At 40.0% G+C, this 18946-nt stretch overlaps 1 protein-coding gene across 1 annotated transcript in view; it reads left to right on the plus strand.

Annotated features, from left to right (window-relative positions):
* The first annotated feature begins 2141 nt into the window (after nt 1-2141).
* The window catches only part of WWTR1 (WW domain containing transcription regulator 1), a 66368-nt gene continuing 49563 nt past the window's right edge, over nt 2142-18946 (plus strand). Inside the window, exon 1 of the mRNA XM_074153227.1 lies at nt 2142-2557. Coding sequence (XP_074009328.1) covers nt 2166-2557 — 392 coding nt within the window. The 5' untranslated portion in view covers nt 2142-2165. The remainder of the gene's footprint in view (nt 2558-18946) is intronic.

The following is an 18946-nucleotide window of genomic DNA, read 5'->3' on the forward strand; positions in this document are numbered from 1 at the left end:
TGTTCAGATCATTATCTGTACAATAACCACATGCACACATACACAATCATCTAATATCCAAAGGTTTTAAACAAGGAAATTGGGAAAAAAAAAAAAAGATATTTAGTATCTGCATAACCCTGGAGCAGATGCTGTAGTAAGCACAGCTGTCTGGGCTAGTAAAAATGCTAGCAAGCGACCCAGTAAGGAAGCAGCAGAAGAATGGTACAAAAGATAGCATGGAAAATTCTTAGGGAAAGGAAGCATAAACAAGTCTCAGGAGTACTGGGTTTCCTGACCAGAAATATAACAGATGTGGCAAAAAAAAACCCCCAACAAAACCAAGGAGAAGATCTGCCTTGCCAATGGAAACATGAACAGGAAATGTAAGGAAAAAGAAATGACAGGGAATATTTGTTGAAGCAAGGAAGTCAGGAAATGCACAAGCAAGATGTGTTCCCTAGAGCTAGCTGATCCTAATCCGGAGTTCATGTACAGGCTTAAACTGTGAATCTCAGAATCTGCATCACCAATATTAAAAGTAACAATGACCAAGGGACAAAGATTGTTCAAGGGTTGGATCCAAGTTCTAAACTGGAGAAGCCAAACGAAGTTCAGAATAGTTGATGCTGCTTTGTAAGAAATAAGTAAGAGAATGAAATAAGTTCAGAAAAAATGTACTTACCTAAGACTTTCCTAATGTAGATTCTGATTACTGAGGATGTGTTCTTATCAATCAGCACTGTCTGGAGTCTGTCCAAAATGCAGAAATAAAATGAAGAAATGCATTACTAAAATAACGTGTTTCTATAGCCAATGTGTGATACTTCTATGTGTGTAGTCATAAAAACACTGTATACTTCCTGTTGTAAAAACCAACATTGAAGTTGGAAAGTGAACAATATTATTCTTTATAGATGCAGCTACTAAATTTAAGCAGATGCTGGTCACATCACCATTCAGAAGTTGTTCCAAGTGTACCAAAAAATGAGACAAGATGAAAAGAAGTGGTATGTTTTACATTTACTTTATAGAAAGCCTCAGGAATGCATTCTGATGACAGCTCTGGTTTCTAGTATAGAATAGAGGACAAGTGACTGAGCGACTGTGGACAGGCAGTCAGGGTAGATCTGCAAAGTACCACAGCTGTATTTGAAGTACCACCTATGGATAATGAGTTGGAAACATTTATGATGCCGCTCTGCTCCGAATTTGTACCTGTCAGCAAAAGGCTAAAGCTTACCTAAACTACAACAAAGTCGTGACACGGAATACAACTACAAACGCCTTCTTCCTTTTCTCCCCGTTGCCACAGCATCACGAAATTATGCCATGAAGCTTGCACGTGAACTAAATTAAGCATCGTCTTGCTTCCAGAAATTGGTATCACCCATGAACTTCCTGACGAGTGGTTTTAAAGCAAAACTAATTAGAGTGACAGAAACTTAGGCGCACCAGGAGAGAAAGCGCCCCGAGGTTCCTTGAGCACGAAACCGGCGCTTTTCACCGCGCTGCGGACAGGGAGCTGCCGCTGCTCCGCTGCCCCGGGCGATGGCCGGGCTGGGCCCGCCGGGGGGCCGCCACCGCTCCCCGGGCAGCGGAGGGCTCCGGGCCGGCGGCGAGCGGGGGGGCCGCCACGCTCACCCGGAACCGCCTTCCTCCGGCCTCGGCCGGCTCCGTGCAGGACGGGCTAAGTGGCGGGGCGGGAGGGATGTGAGGACAGACCCCGGCTCCGAGAGACGCCCCGGCCGCGGCGGGCTCTGAGGGACGCCCCGGCGGACCCGGCCCAGCCCACGGCCCCGCCGCCGCCCCCAGGGCCCCTCTGCCGGCGGAGGAGCAGCCACCCGCCGCCCCACAGCGGTTCCGAGCACCCAAAGTTTCGGCGGCGCTTGCATAACTACGGGCGGGGCGGGGGCTGGGCCCGGGCCCGGACGGGAGGGAGGGAGGAACCGGCGCGGCCCTCGGCCCGCCGCTGCCCGGCCCGGGGGAGGGCGCCGCGCTGCCCGGGGGCTGACCCGCCCGCCCCTCCGCCGGCCGCCCGGGACGCCGACACTGCTGGGGCGGGCGCAGAGGCACTCCCCGCGCCGCCCGCCCGCTCCAGCAGAGCCCGCCCGGCTCCGAAGGGCACGTCCGCGGGGGCCTGAAGCGGCCGGGGGGAACGTCCGCGCCCGCCGCCTGCTGTGAAGATGAACCCCGCTCCCGCCGCCCCGCCGCCGGGGCAGCAGGTGATCCACGTCACGCAGGACCTAGACACGGAGCTGGAGGCGCTTTTCAACGCGGTGATGAACCCCAAGCCCAGCTCCTGGAGGAAGAAGATCCTGCCCGAGTCCTTCTTCAAGGAGCCCGACTCGGGCTCGCACTCCCGGCAGTCCAGCACGGACTCGGGCGGCCCGCCGCCCCGGCCCGCCGCCGCCCAGCACGTCCGCTCCCACTCCTCGCCCGCCTCGCTGCTGGGCTCGGGCCCGGCGCCGCAGCACGCGCACCTCCGCCAGCGCTCCTACGACGTGACGGACGAGCTGCCGCTGCCGCCCGGCTGGGAGATGGCGCTCACGCCCGCGGGACAGCGGTACTTCCTCAAGTGAGTGGGGCGGCAGGTGGGGAGCGCGGATGGAGCTCGGGCGGGCGCGGGGTCTCGGGACGGAGGGAGGTTGCCGGGGCCCGCTCCGCACCGGGGGAGGGTTGTCGGCCACGTTTGAGGGCGGCCAGCTGAGGGTAGCGCGGGGGTGTTGAGGGGGGTCGCCGTGCCGGCCGGACGCGAGCCGCGTCGTGAGGCGGCGAGAGGTCAGCGCCGTGAGGCGGCGAGGAGCCCCCGGAGGGACGGGGGGCAGCGGCGTGAGGCGAGGGCGGCGGGAGCCCCCGGAGGGACGGGGGGGCAGCGGCGTCAGGCGGGGTAGCGGAGGACGCCGAGGCTTTCCAAGCCTGAGGTGGGTGCGAGAGCCCGGGAGGAAACTCCTTCCCCGCTCCCCGGAGGGAAGAGGAGGCGGAGCGAGTCGCGGGGAGGGCCGCTTCCAGAGCCGGGGGGAGAAGCCCGGCCTCCAAATTGTCGGGTCCTTCTTTCTTTCCTGCTTGGCCAACACGTCCGAGATTCAGAAACTAAGTTTTTAGAAATGAGTTTAATAGCCGTTGTTCCAGGGAGTTTTCCAGAACGTGGGAACAGGACAGTGTGTGTCTGTGACCTGCCGGAGGTAAAACAGGCTGTGGACGGGGGGAACCCCCGCGCCAAGCTCCAGGCTTTAACTGGGGAACCGCCGCATTCGTATCCTGGGTGGTTTCTCACTAATGGAATGCACTGCTGCAGGACAAGTGGTGTGCATTATATTTATAGCATCCATATCTTTAGGGGCACGGGAGGAGGCTTCCTTATTTTAGTGACAGGTTTTGAGAAGTGTGGTATAACGTAACTGCCCAGTCCCTTCTGGCCAGTAATTTTGGCCAGAGTGTTCTATTGATGACATTTGGAATTCGATTCAAAGTGGTTTTTATAGGCCCCAAAATAGTAATAATTGTACTATGTGGTGAGGTAAGAGTGCCTTATTTTGGTAGAGACTCTATCTCTGCTCCAGATGGATTGCAGGTCAAGTGGCACTGTATTAACCTGGTGAATATACAGTGTCAAAAGGTTTAGTAATGAAGTGAAGCGGTTACTGATGAAGCATCTCACTAAGGATATCGGGGGAGTAAAACTGCCAGGGCTGCAGGTGGTCATTTACTCCTTCGCTACAGCCTTCTCAGTCAAAGAGTAGTATCTTGAGTTTGCCTTCAGCGCTGTGTGTGTGCGTATTCAGCCATAATAAATGGCCAACAGACAATGTGTGGTAGGGCTCAGGGGAAAGGTAGAGAATGTTTACTGTTTAGAAAAATGAATAAATGCATAATTTACATGATTCTATAATGATTTATTTGCCTTGTGACTTTGGAGTCTCCAAGGGATTACTCAAGAGCCTGGTCTTTGAATTACTATGCACAGAGTTTAGATTTTTGCCTCTTGTCACACTCTGAGTTACTAGCAAAGCACAAAAATATTTCAGTTCTTTCTGACGTTCTGTATGTTACTGTACATGGTTTATAATACTGGGTGGACATATACCAGGGCCCAAATTTAGGAGCTTTTTATTAATCTGGTTTATCACCTCAACTAGAGCTTCTTGTTCTGCAGTTTGCATATATTCTTCTCAATGGAACAGGACAGAGAAGCAGCAGCTGACTGACAGGAGCATTGTAGCAGATAATTCATAAATAAATATTTTATATAAGTTCTTGCTAGGGCTTGGCTGGCAGGTGTTTTCATATACCTCTGGCTAAAAATTACACAACATAATCTTTGTCTGCTGTTTGACTTTTGACTAATGTCAAAATGAGCTCGTGGTTTTGCCTTCCTGTCACATATTTCTGACGTAGAGACAGGGTTTTCCAAGCAGATGGATTCTCATTGCTTAGGCCAAAATGCAAGTCCTTTACTAAAAAAAACCCCCATGGATAAAAACCCCAGGTGTCTTTAATTTTTTCCAAATTCTGTCGTTAGCAGTAATATTCTGATTAACAACATCCTTTTCTTAGATAAAATTTTCTTTGTGTATGTAACTTGCTACCTGAGTTAGTCTTTTATTTCCCCAGTTTTATTTATCCAACAGAACTTTTCTTATTTCTATAAAAATTATTTGGAATAACATCTTTCTCTATACCTATAATGTATGTCTTAATACCTCAATGCTGCTGGGAGTAGTACTTAGCTGTAAAATTATCACATATAAATTATAATATTTGCAAGTAGTCCAGTGTTTTTCAGGTGAAAATAGTATTTTCTGCAGAAATTTAAGATTGTTTATGGAAAGCAGCATTTAAAACTACGGGCAGTAATACGTAGGGTTCAAGTCAGGTGATGTGCTTGAAAAGCCTATTTAGTCAAACCAGGGATACACCACCACACTTTCCTGCATTTAAGGCCTGTCTGTCAAAAAAAGAATTGCCATTTCTTTCCAGCTTAATGATAAAGATTTGTTTATAGTCATTAGCAAAAGAAAATTGAGAAACAAACTAAGAGCAAATGGCCAAATTAGGTCCTGTTTAAACCTTTATTTTCTGTTGAAGTTTAGAATGCAATTTATTGTATTTAAAGATATTTTCAGCAATTGTTAAACAAAAGTAGTGATGGGACTTTCAATGAACAGTGAGCTAACCGTGTTGACCGGGAACCAGCTCTAACTTGAAGCAGTTGGGCTTCTGCATGTCAGTTCCTGCAGAAATTTTCTGGCTGTGACTGGAAGAAACATAAGTAGCCTGGGGACCACTCCACCCTGTAATTAAATACCAAACCACAGAAGTGGGGGGTGGAAAACAGACTAATGAACACGCACTTACGGCAATGTTATCTAAAGCATTTTTCTGTGTGTGCATGTGTGGAAAAAAATTTGTGTGATTTATTTCTGATAAAAGGGGTTTCTGGAAATACAGGCAAACTGTCTTGTGTAGCTCTTATGTTGGTAAGTGGGAGTATCAGTTGCATATCAATCCACATGCTGAGCTGTGTACACATATTCTGGAAAAAGAATTTTTTCAAGTATTGCTTTCCACCGATTTGTTTTTAAGTGGTACAGCCTCATACTTCAAATGAAGACTGAGGTTTTAATGTTTTCTCAGTGTGTGTACAGTGCTTCTTGGCCAGACTCTGATTTCATTCCAGAAGGTAAACAGAATATAGAGAGAATAACGTTTGCACTGAACAGATTTGTGAAACTGTTGCTGCTGTTATCTTTACCACAGTGTGTTTTTTAAATTATTACTGTGAACATTGTCCTTAATAGGACATATTTGCCAGTAAATCCTGCTTAAGGGGAAAGAAGGCTAATTGCTTTCAATATTTTATTTACTTGACATACTTAATTTTTTTCCTGCTGGTTTCTGTTGGTGAAGAAACTTGATTTAACACGTGATCAGCTTTGTATTACTGAGCCTGGTCAGCAGGACAACAGGAGAAAAGTAATGTAAATACTATGAAAATACTTTTTCTGAAAATGGCAAAACGAGTAATATTAAGACAGTTGAAGTGCTCAAATGATTTCCAAATATAGCCTTTCCCTGAAAGCCATTTGTATTAATTCTGTAGAGATTGTTATATATTTGTATTTATATTTATATTGTGCTTGGTGCATTACAGTATTCATAATAGACTTTTCCGCCTCAGGAATGTAGTTACACTACTAGAAATAAGGGAGGAGGTTGACAATGCATGAGACAGTTAGTTGAGTTCTGATAAGAATGTGGAAAACACTAACAACTTTGTACGACACTTTTTGCAATTTGTCCCACAGATAGGACCACAATTACTTGTGGACATGATGCCCTGTAAGGTGGGGCTTCTGTGGAGGCAGCTTTCTCTGTTCCTTGTAGAAAAATGGTGCAAAGCAAGAGGCCGCGCAGCCTCTGGCCGGTTTTGTTGTCACGCATTAGAAAGAGACATTTACGAAAGCATATGGCTTTTTGGAGCATGTAATCCACACTTTAAGGGATTTCTTTTGTTCCCTGTCTCCAGTGGTTGTTCATGTGGGAGTTTGTGCCTGATCTGCTCCTCTTGGAAAAATAATAGGAAAAATAATTTTAGGATTAAAAAGAAATTGTTATATCCTCTTGATTTAATAATCTCTGGTACTATGTACAAGCAAGAAAAACAATGGAATTCCAAAGTTGTGTCTCAGAAAGTTATTTTAGTTTGCTAGCTAGCTTATTGCAAATATTAGGCCTTGGTAGGACTCTTGCTCAACTGAGAACAGAATAAGAGTTTTAGTAACTGACCTTATATGTTGTTTAGGAATAACTGCTTTATTTCAGTACAAAATATTGTCTAAATTTCTGGTAAGGGAGAGTTACATAGATAAATTTGAAAATACTCCCAAAATCATGTGTGTAAATCTTAAAAGTACAGTAGAAACACTAGAATCAGTAATCACAGGTGTATTTGATAAGTTTTATTAGAGAACTGTTGATATCGGAAGTTATTACTGGGACATACCAATAAAAACCATAGACACTAGTCCATATTCTTAGTGTTACATACTGCGTAGGCTGTTCTGTTCCATTAGAATTGCATACCAGTGACTCCAGTCAGAACTTGCATTTCACTCATCACAGCTTTAGAAGTTTCTCAATTTAATACTGAATTCAGAATGCAACCATATTTCAGATACATCTGTATGAGCTTAATTTAATTACTGTACTTGGCAAATATATTAAATAATAAACACTGAAAACTATAACAGTAATTATTTTATAATAATATGCATACAAAGTTAAAAAGCTTTTTTTAATATTACATGAAGGAAATGTTTTCTGGTTGTTTGTAGGCACCTTTTTGATTTATAATAATGTTTTCTTATCAATACATTCCACTAAATAATGAGCAAGTTCTCATGATTTATTCAGCTTGATATAAACATGTAACCTGATAGGAATGTTCAGACAGAACAAACAATGAAGTTCATGTGATCACTTGAAAGCCTACACTGATTTTTTTGGTTTTAAAGATGTTTGCTAATTTTATAATTTAGATGGCTCTTTCACAGGTGCATTTAAACAGAGTACATATTCTGCCTAAGAAAATTCTGTATCATTAGCTCTTAAGTACATCAGTACCAACATGGATTTATTTATTTACTTTTATTTCTTTTTGTTGTTTTGAAAGGTTTAATAGATTAACTTTCATATTCAGTTCTGCATTAGAAGTAGTGAATTGACCTAAAACCAGACCTGGAATGGTCCACACAGGGGAAAAAAAAAAAGTTTGACTATAGTAATTTAATTTCGTTGTGCTTCTGTCAGTGCAAAGGAGTATATGGGAGTAAAACCTTGAGAAATAAAGTTAAGCTTAGAAAAAAGTTATTCATATGTTTAGTTAACTTTATGGAAATTAAAGTGTTTTTTCTCTCATTGACAATTATAAATACTTGGAATAGATTTCTTTAAAACTGGACTGATTCACTGGAGGAAATTTTGACCTGGATAAACAAATAATTTCTTTTGATATAAGTTTATAAAGCATAGTTGAAAAATCGAGCTAATTTCTACATTGATGTTGGAATCCTTCTTAAAAAAACACCAAGGATTTATGAGCTACTTTTTTTTTTTTTCCTCGGAATTTGGTAGTAGCAATGACTACAGAGCTTCCAATGAAAGCTAATAATTATTGCTTTTCTGGTCCAAGATGGTGTCTTTTCATGATTAATGGACTAATTTCTCAGAATCTAAAATTGTGTCACCTGTGGTGCTTAATAAAATTTGGTGTTTAATGTGGTGCTTAAAATATGGTGCCTAATAAAATCTGAGGACAAAAGCAGATCTGGAATAAAATTGCTTTGAGGACATGTTTGACTTGCAGGATGTGATCCAGTTTCCTCTCTTGTTGGATTTTCTGAGTTAGGATACAAGCTACGTTTTTTGACATAGCTGTAAAGTGTCAGTGAAGAAAGCTTTAAGCAAGACTGCACTGACCCTAGAAATGTTACCAAGAAAGGGTTTCCTTTGAGGAAATATTTAAGAAACTTATTGTAAAGGGCTATCTAGACACAAAAGTTGCATTAAATCTAGGTGTATGCACTTCTAAATGGTTTAAGGAAATCTATGATAACCCTGCTATACGCACTATTGTGTTGATATAAAATTTGATATATTGCACTGATGTACACTTCTAAGCTAATAAATGAATAATGTGCATGCAGAGGATTTCATTGATTTAAACATATTTGTCTTAAATGAATCCTGTAGTCTTAGTGTTAAACGCTAAGTCCAGGAGTGTTTGGGCATTAATGGATGACAACTGTCATGCATCCATCTCAGGATATGAGCCGAAAATGCTCTTGCCTTATGCATTAGCATTAGAAAAGAATATAACTTAGCAGATTTTTAGAAAGGTGTGTATAGAATAGGTACAGGTGTTAATTAAGAATACTACCATGAAAACATTTTTCTGGAACCATCTGAAAGGGTATTGGCTTTACTAATGGTTTGGGTTGCTCGAAGAAAGAAAGATGAGCAGTAGGTATAATATTAATAAGTAGGTATTTTATAATTTTTGTGAGCATTTTGTCAATGTCTAAAAGATGGTCTGCCTGGCCAGCTTTACTCCATAGTTGGTAAATAGATGACAGTTTGCAGAGCCGGCTGCTTCCTAAATTGATGAATGTGTCCAACTTCGAACAGGTTTGACTACATAGAATTCGTAAAGTCTGTCCTTTCCAGCTTTTTACTGTTCACTCCTTCAAATCATATTGGACGAGTTGGAGGTTAGGCTTTGACTTGTTTCCTGTTTGGATGCTTTGGATGAAGTTGAAAATTGGTTTTACCCATAATTCCATCTCTTTGATTAATGAGGTTATTACAGGACAAGAGCTTCTTTGTAATAGCGTATTTAGTGCTCTGGGGCCTAGCGTGACTAGCAGATGCAAATTGTATGGAAGCAATTAAATCCAAAGGAAATGTCATGTGGACTGAATTTCAACATACAAACTTGTGATATTTTCCCCCTTCATTTTAGAGAGGTGGGTGTGATGTGGGGTGAGGGTGGTTTATGTGTTTTGTTTTGTTTTTTTTAGTTTGGGGATTTTTTTACATTGATTTAATCAAAGTCCAGACCTAGCGTGAATGCTACTACCTGTGACTGTTGTATGAACCCTTCAGGAATGTAAAACTTGGGAAACATTGCACTGTACTGCAGTATTCCCCACCTATGACTGTTTTTGAGGCAGATGTGACTGAAGCTACAGTGAAGAGACAGATACAGACTTGCTTAGAGAACTGAACAGAATGTATAGTGTTAAAACTGAAATAATTGTTTAGACTGTCACCACAAATTACTACAACATAAGGGGAGGCATGAAAGAGGAGTTGGCTATCTCGCATTTCCTCATGGCTAATAGCATGGTGCACATAGGCAGTTACAGTGTAAGCACAGCAGAAGTAGAGCTGCGAGTCCAGACACAGCTTTTCCTGCAGTAGCTTGTTTGTCTGCCCATACCCTGAGCAACGTCTGCTGGTCCCTCACTATTTTCTTGGTCAGAATGCTCCTTTTTGTTCCTTGGGTGTTACCTCTTGCTAATCCTTCCTGGATTCAATATTCTGACAGTCTTTCAGGTTTGTGAGTAGAAGGACACAAGTCTTGGAGCACAAGTCTTATGAGGAGAGGCTGAGGGAGCTGGGGTTGTTCAGTCTGGGGAAGAGGAGACTGAGGGGAGACCTTATCGCTCTCTACAACTACCTGAAAGGAGGCTGTAGAGAGGCAGGGGTTGGTCTATTCTCCCAAGTTACAGACGATAGGACAAGGGGTAATGGCCTCAAGTTACGCCAGGGGAAGTTCAGGTTAGATATTAGGAAATATTTCTTTACTGAAAGGGTTATCGGGCATTGGAATGGGCTGCCCAGGGAGGTGGTTAAGGCACCATCCCTGGAGGTATTCAAGAGAGGAGTTGACATGGTGCTCGGGGATATGGATTAGTGTTGGGCAGTGTGGTGGTGTGTGTGTGGGTTGTGTGTTGTGTGTGTAGGGGGTTTTTTGTTTTGTTTTTTTTTTTGTTTTTTTTTCATTGGTTGGACTAGATGATCTTAAAGGGTCCCTTCCAACCTAGGTGATTCTGTGACACTTCCATGGTACATTTGAATTTTTCCCTGTACCACAAGCAATCCTTTTTCTACCTGTGATCAATTTTCCTAGTCTCTCTACTGTTGGTGGTTTTATTAAGTGTTCTACATTTCTATTTTTCAATGACTGGTGAGCAATGGCAGAAGCATCACAAAATGGAATAATAGTCTTCTGTTAAGAGTTTCTTAAAGGTTCTATTAAAGTATATTGTATTTCTGAAATCAAAAACTGTCTTTGAACTGTGAGATTTCTGTTTATGTGAGATTATTAAAGGTCACAAGCAGACTTAAATTCTGTGTGCGTTTGTGGTTTTGTTTTTTTTTTTTTTAAAAGAAGTTCTCAAAACTTCTTGATTGCCGTGTATTCTTAGGCTTCACCTTCACTGTGAAGTGCCTAAGTAGAGCAGCAATCAGAGAAGAAGGAAGTACAAGTCTTTTGGAAGCTGACCTAGGTTGAAGGAAGCAGCAGTGCGGTTCCTGTTGTGCTGCAGAATGTGACTTAGGAAATCACGTAATCTCTGTGTCTTCATTTGTGGTATGTAAAACTAGAAGAATATGTTTTCCCGCTCTCTAGTAGCTCATGTGAAATAGTGTGAAACCCAGAAGTACCTCTAGTGATGTTGATGATGCAGGGCATATGCATTAAGAACTGATCAGTGTCTGTTCTTTTCCATGAAAAATTTCTGTGTATTGAAGAAGCAGACAATGTGCAGGAATAAACACCGAATTTTTGCTCTGTGGAAGTTGTTTCTTACAATGTAAGCTTACATCCTTTTGCAGTGTTACTATTCCAAGTGGATCTGAAGCTTGTGTTTCCATAGGGCAGCTCAGACTTCAACCATCAGAATATTGTAGTGGAGTCACTGGTGATTCTTCACCATTCTGCCAGCAGCAGGAGTTCGAAATCCCTGGAGAGGGCTGCAGATTGCTCTTTGATAGCCACCTCCTCTGGGCTTGTTTATAAAAAGTAACTCTAGTTCGTGTAAACTACAGCAGCACATTTGGAGCTGGAACAGAATTTTTCATAGGTGCACACTTCACAGATGTAAGAGGAAGGCAGCTTGCCCAGCTGGAGTTTGTTAGCTTTACAGGCCATATTTTCTCTCTTTACCTGATAAATGTCTCTTTACCTGATAAATCATTTGGGGGATGTGGGTTTGGAGTCTCCTCTTTTCAAAACGGAAGAAAGAAAAAGAACAAAACCAAGCTGTTTTGTATGATTGGTTTGTTTAATAGCCTTTTGTACACATTCAGATGCAAATGTGAATGTTGTTTTCAGAATTTTCTCAAAATACGGTATTTTCAAAAGCTTCAGGAATAAAAGTAATTATCACTTGAGAGGCTTTGGATTGTCTGCTTAGTTGGACAGTTTGGACAAAAGTAGCTTTTTTTCATCTTAACATCCTTTCTGTCTGATTTCTTTTAGAGCCACAGAGGAAGTTACATTGTGTGGATACGCTTCTCTGCAGGCTCTTGCCAGTGCCGTTATTCACCTAGGTTAGATATCTGGAGGCTCAAACAAAGCAGCCCTTGCATCAGTAAATGAGTACAGCCTGCTCTGTGTGGTCATCACTATACAGCTTTGTGGGGAATGTAGTAAAAGGTCAACATTTTTGAGCTTACAAGAGCAGAATTTAGTGTGGGAGTTTTTCACAAAAGGATTTTTTATTTCGCAGTTGATTTTGACACTATATTTTCCTACTTGTGTTTGTCATTTTACTCATGCTCCTGTATATATTTAAATAGAAATGTAACTGCTTTTGCCTTGAGAGGCTAGGAAGAAGTATTTTTTTGAGAATATATCTGGCTTAATTGCAGAGGCACGTGAAAAATGAGGATTTGATGTGATATGAAGTTAATGTGAAAATTGTGGGGCAGATTTCCATGTTGAATAAATGTGTGTATATGCAATCTGCAACTCCTCTGACATGGCAGCCCTGCTAGCAGAAGGGGTATAGTGATGCCAGTGATTCTTACCATCCCTTCATACTGCTGAGGATATACCCAATATAATTTTTTGACAGCATTTCCTGTAATGAAGAATTTTCCATGGGGTGATCTTCTCAGAAATGCTGCTGTCACTGTGTCTCAGCCCTGATATCACCCAAATGGTAAATTAAAATTTTAGACAAAACACCCTTTTTTTTTTTTTTTTTGAGGTAGCAGAGGGTTGTGCTGCTTTATTCATGTTTTACATTTGGCATTTTGATTTTCATCTGCTTCTGAAAGACTTTATGGCAGTGGAGAATCAATGAAATTATGCCACTGCAAGAGTGTGGACACTGTAAAATTGAGTAACTACAGTAAAAGAGATTTCTAGTGACACTATTTAAAACTTACTGGAAGTGGAACATTAGATGGTTGATATTTAAGAGAAATTAGGTTTTGCTAAAGATTGAGCACTGAGGGTAGTCAGTAAAGGTATGTATGTTGTAAAGGTGTCTTGTCAAAGCTAGGAAAGATCTTGGTTGGAGATTTGTGGCATTCCCAGGATTAAAAAGGCATCCTTCTTTAAATTTTGCCAAACTTAAAAGCAGAAAAATCAGTTGTTATATTAAAAAAAGAGGGATACAATTCCAATTAAAAAAGACATGTCTTCATGAAAATTTCTAGAGCTACTGACTTCATATAACTTTATCTTCTGTTTAGATTTCTTGAATTTTTTAAAACGTTTTGCCCTAAGGTCCCTCCAAAAATAGATTAAGAATATAAAAAGTTCAGTTTCAAAGTTATTCTTACAGCTTTGTAAAGGCCTCTGTACCCAACTGTTGGTACGAAGATTGTGTAGAGACAACTCCTTCATATAATCCACTTTACCTTTTTCTAGAACTTTTTTTTTTGACCCTGCTCTTCCTATTAAGACGGTTGCAGAAAATTCTCTGATAGGCTGAAATCTTGTTTTTTATGTTCTGCCTTTTTACAGTGTGCAGAGTGTTACTGTGTGTAATGAGAATATTACAGTAGGAATATAAATTTGTAGGCTTCTGTATGTCTACTGTAATTCGATGTACAGTAATTTCACAAATAATTTTATGATTCTAGTCCATGAATTGTAAAGAGGAGGATACCTCTTAGCATTAACCATGCCAATAGTCACCCAAATCTATGGAGAAACATTATTTTAAGCAGTCATCTGCAGTGATTAAATTATTCATTCTTATGTTTGTTTTCTTTCCATGCTCTCGGGACAGAGGGATCATCTAACCTTGATTCCTTAAATTCTGTTTAATTATATCAACAACTAGATCTACCATCTCTTGTGAATTACTTGACAGAAGCAGCCTTGCCATGATGCCGGACGTTTGGATGAAGTTTGATGCTGCTGTGGCGGGTCACAGTTTTCTCTTGCAGCATGGAAGTGTATGAACGGTCTATGAAGGGGTTTCAGCGCTACACATTCTGGAAAGCAACCTTTCCATGATCTGAGGTTGTGCTAGATAAAAGGAGTAATTCTTTTCATATCTGATGGTTTGCTTTTTTAAAAATGCTTCAGATTTAAGAGACCCACTAGATTATCATATGGAGAGTCTTGTGTTGATTTTCTTGTCAAATAATTGCCAAAACTTAGGCGTTGTAATTGATTCCAATATTCGGTGCAGTATATTTATAGTCAAATACTTCTCAAAACATCCATTACATTTTGAGGTTTTGACATGCTGTTTTTTAGCAATTATCCCAGCTCTTTCTTGTAACAGAGAATAGTACATCGAAAGATGAAAGAGGAGCATGCGTTAGCTTGCATCTAAAACAAATGTGTATGCAAGTAAGACACAGGAGCACTGTTAGTTACCGTTTTGTGCCACTTTTCCTGTAGATACAGATATACATTTGCATTTATTTGAATAGTTTTGGGGTACTGTCTGGTTTGCTTTACTAAAAGTATGCCTTTTGCTGAGGATATTGTCTCATGAACATTTCCTTTTTCTGTCAGGATGGCCTGTACTAGAACAATATTTTCAGTAGCCTTTTTTTATCTTGGAGAAACAAGTGTCTGATTCTTTTTTTTTTTTTTTTTTTTTTTACAAAAAACCAGGAAGCTGTGAAGAAGACAAAGAAATGCATACTATTACTTACAGTTTAATTTGTAAAGGTATAAAGCAAACTGGAAGTAACTCTTTTTAGCATACTGAGGGGATATTACAGTTTTACTGTTTTCCTCATATTATCTGAACTTCACGTGAAGAACTGTGCAAGTTAAAAAACAAAACCAAAAAACCAACTACACATATGAAAACTTCAGATTAAAGCAGCTTCAGCACAGCAGCAGGTATTTTGAATAGATCCAGTCTGTGCACCTTTGTGAACTGTGTTAACTATCAGAGTGTTCAGTAGTAGTGCTGCACTATGGCTGGTACAGATGCTGACTATAACAAAGTGCTTTTCAAAGCAAGAGAAAACACTAAATGGGGAAATTTGAGTCGAAAGTTCTTTCTGGCCTGTATGAATTTGAGATATTTTTTTTTTTAAATGAAATTATATGATTAATGGATAAAATGTTCCTATTAATTTTAGTAGACTGAAAAAATGCTGCATATTAATAATCATGGCTCTTTTTGCTGTAGAAATGATTAATCCTAAAGGCAAATTCTTCCTAGATCTGCATACAGATCTGTTATTCCGGCCTTCCTGTGTGCTGGAAATAACCATGGACATTTTGCACTTTTAAAGAGCAGAGTGACTGCATGCTGAAAGGGGAGTATTAAAAATCACATCCCACAGTAACCACTGCAGTAGGATGATGGTTCTAAGTGTATGCAATCCCAAGCAGTAACCAAGTGATGAGATGTTGGTGTTCTGGCATATCACTGGTACTAGTCTTGTATTTATCTCGCTGTGCGTAATCTGGTCTTCCACTCTGGTACCTTTTACTCTTCTTTTTCCCTGGGGGCAGTAGTCTTTACTGTTGCAGTGTATGTTGGTGAAAAATTATTCACTTAATGTAAGCATTGTTAAAATTTATAGATTAGGCCTTCATGTTTTACTACCCATGACAGTGGAAGGAAGCTTCGAAATCTAACAGGAATGCATCCTAAGGAAAAGTCAAGTTAAAAAAAAATAAAAAATCTGTTATTCTAATGCTTTTGCCCTCTGATAGATAGGAGATGAACTCCCTAAAAACTGTAATGAAATAGCTGTATTGAAAATATGTGAAGTTCAGTTTTCACTTCTGCAGATAGATAAAATAATCTGTGGAAAGATTATCTCGACTGTGTTTAAAGAGTGGTTGCAAAGTGCAGAACGATCAGAAATTAATCTGACCCTGTGTATCTGAAGTCTGCCTTTGGGGTAGTGTAGGGAGAAAACTGTAGATTTATATCCTAATGAGGAGCAGTGCCACTTGGTTCACATCCTTTGCAGATTCATTGTACAAAACCATTCAAATGTATTTGATAGTTTGTAACTACCAACAACCTGCTTGTCTGGTACTAGCTCAACTCACTCAGGCATCTTGATCCCAAACTCCGAAATTGCTTTTAGGCTTTGGATTGCAGAACACAATTTTTCTTATAATAATTAAATTTAACTGTTTTGAAGTGGTGTGTTGTTTTTTTTTTTTTCTTGATGACTGTACTAGGAACATTAGGGAAGAAAAAAGTCTTAACTAAAGTTCCCCTTGGGGCCGTACGGAAAGAGTGTATCACTGCAAATTTCCACCTGATACAGATACGACATTTGTCCTGACTTTGTTGTGCATGTCAGTGTTGCAGCTTGCCTTTTTAGATAGTGTTTTAGATCCTGACAGAAGGGAAGTGTTTTCTAGTTGGTCAGTGTCCAGCCCTTTTACAAAAAAGCAAAGTTGCGAAGACTGCTTTTGGTGTTTTACCTTAGGGTCTTCGAGACAAAGCTTTGCCAGTCTTTAGAATTTTAATCGATATGTGAAATCTTACATAAAGCACAGCTTTAAAAAGAAAAAAAGAGAAAAGAAAAAGAACAAGTGGTGAGAAATTGCAGTTTACTAATGACTCATTCCTTTGAGTCATTTGAATGAGTATTCCTTTGATAGTGTAATTCCAGAGGGAATATGCCAGAGTCTTGACCTGCCAGATCATCTATGCTAGACCTGTACAAATCCTGCAAGCTCTTCCCTTATACTGAATTCTCATTTTTAAGAACGTTTATTTTATTTCATCTCAAAATCCTGGTAAGATCACCTCAGTGTAAAGCATTCAAATACAGGTATTTCAAAATAAACATAAAAAGCTTGCTGATTTGGTTTAATTCTAAGACAATTTGGTTCTTATATGGCAAAGTTTTGCTTTCATGAATATTAAAGTAGTAATACACAATGCAAGCCGTGTGTAGGTTTCTTAAATTGTATGGTGAGTTGCTTTGAAAGGAAGATCATACACCTGAGTTTTATATGAAAAAAGTGCCTGTGTGTTTTAATTCAATCTGCATCCAGAAAGTAGGCAATAGAAGTACCATTTTTCAGTATTTGATATAAAGAGTTTTGTCTTTGACTTGTATGTTTGGAATTTTTTTTTAAAAAGTGAGCTGTAATGAAGGTTAATAGCAAACAGTTTAAATAAGCATAAGAAGTTGATGATGAATGTCTCTTAATATATTTTGTAATGAATTATTAGTCCAACGTGAAACAATTTCTAGTATATTTTAGCATATTGATTGCCAGTGGTTGAAACAGAACTGAAAGCTACCTGATTAGTGTTCCATTCCAGTCCATCATTCCAGTCCATTCCAATCTATTCCAGTCCATCATTGCATGATGACTGAGTACATTTGGTCTCTATTTCCATACTTTTTTAGTTCTTGGTAAGCCAGGAAATTTTAATACTAACTGGGATCTGGAACTGAGTCCCAGAAGTAATTAATTGAAAAGTGCTAGGTGAGTGGAATATTATTTATCATTATAAGAGACTTAAAAGATCTTTATAGAACTGCCACTGAAATTGGTGGGTATGATCCATTAGTTTTACTTCGTATTTTTGAGAGTCACCTTTAACCGATCAATTTCTTTGTATCACACCTCATCTTGGTGAGATCAAAATAGCTTTTTTTGTTGACATGACATTTGTGATTGGTGTAATGACTAGACTGTGTTTTAGTCCTTAATCTGTAAGCATTATGACGCTAATTCTACTTTCACTTAATGCTTATCTGCTTAAAATAATCTAAAGCAACAAGTTGATCACTTCAAACATAAGCAAAGCATACATACTTGTGCTTCAGTTCACACAGCTGGTTTGGCCTTTCCTTTCTGTATGAGGTCAAACCTCGGACATCGGGGCTAATTATGCCATAAAAAAAGGACTACAAATTTAAATCCAGAGTTGGTGAATGACATACCTTCTGCCATGATCACACGCATGTGGAGCCCAGGTTGTTTTTGCTCACTGTTGCTGAAAATCCTCAGAATATTTTTCTTGAGGTTAATAAAAAATCGAACTGGTAAGATACAAATAATTTCTTTTTCTATGTCAGTGAGAAAAAATAAAATGTTCTTCACAGATAAATCTAAATGCCGTAAATGGGAGCAAGTGAAAGAAGATCCCTTTTCAAAGACATCTACCCACTTTAAACAATTGCTGCTTGTGACCTGAACTCTTTACTTACAGAGTGTTTGAATAGTTTACTCATTTCTGGCTAACATTTGTAGGAGGGCTGATTCTGAGGCCTCATTAAATGAGTCTCTACTGAAATACAATGGGGTGTTTTGTAGTTCTTCCAGTGTTAGAGGCTGTGCTAGTGATGTAAATGAATATGAATATCTTTAAAGGCTTTTCTTGAAGAGGGAGAATGTGAGATTTGCTCATTTGAAGCACTTTTATTTTTACAGTACCTTATGTATATCTTAACAAGAAAATTCTGAAGAGCTCACTAAACTTGCAACCTAGAAGATTTTTGTTTGATTGCTGATGAATGCAAGTTTTAATTGTTAAACTTTTTGTTTAACTTATTTGTTGATCTTATTGTTAGCAGTCACATTACTATTAACTGGTAGCTTTTCTTTAGGGAAAGAACTGTTGCTGAAGACTTAGGAAATATCTTTTATTGAAGGCTGATAAATAACGGCCATTTTTTAAAGGCTATATAATTCAGCAGCGCACTCTGTGTTCCTTTAGCTATTGAGAATTGCAGTGCACCTAAGAGCTGCAGATCTGTGCCCTATTGCTTGAGAAGATACAAGCATTACTTCTCCAGTAGAAGAAAGTACCATCTTGGATATGCTCTGCTTTATCTTGCTGCAGGTGACCGCTTCTTACTTGCCCTGAAGTCATTGGATGTTTTGTCATTCGCTTCAGTGGAAATAAGACTGGGGACTTCAGTAGAATAGCTATGGCTAGATTATCTCTTTAATAAAATATTAAGCATTTGTTTAATGGGT

The sequence above is a fragment of the Numenius arquata genome, chromosome 9 (assembly GCF_964106895.1).
Source record: "Numenius arquata chromosome 9, bNumArq3.hap1.1, whole genome shotgun sequence".
Taxonomy (NCBI): domain Eukaryota; kingdom Metazoa; phylum Chordata; class Aves; order Charadriiformes; family Scolopacidae; genus Numenius; species Numenius arquata.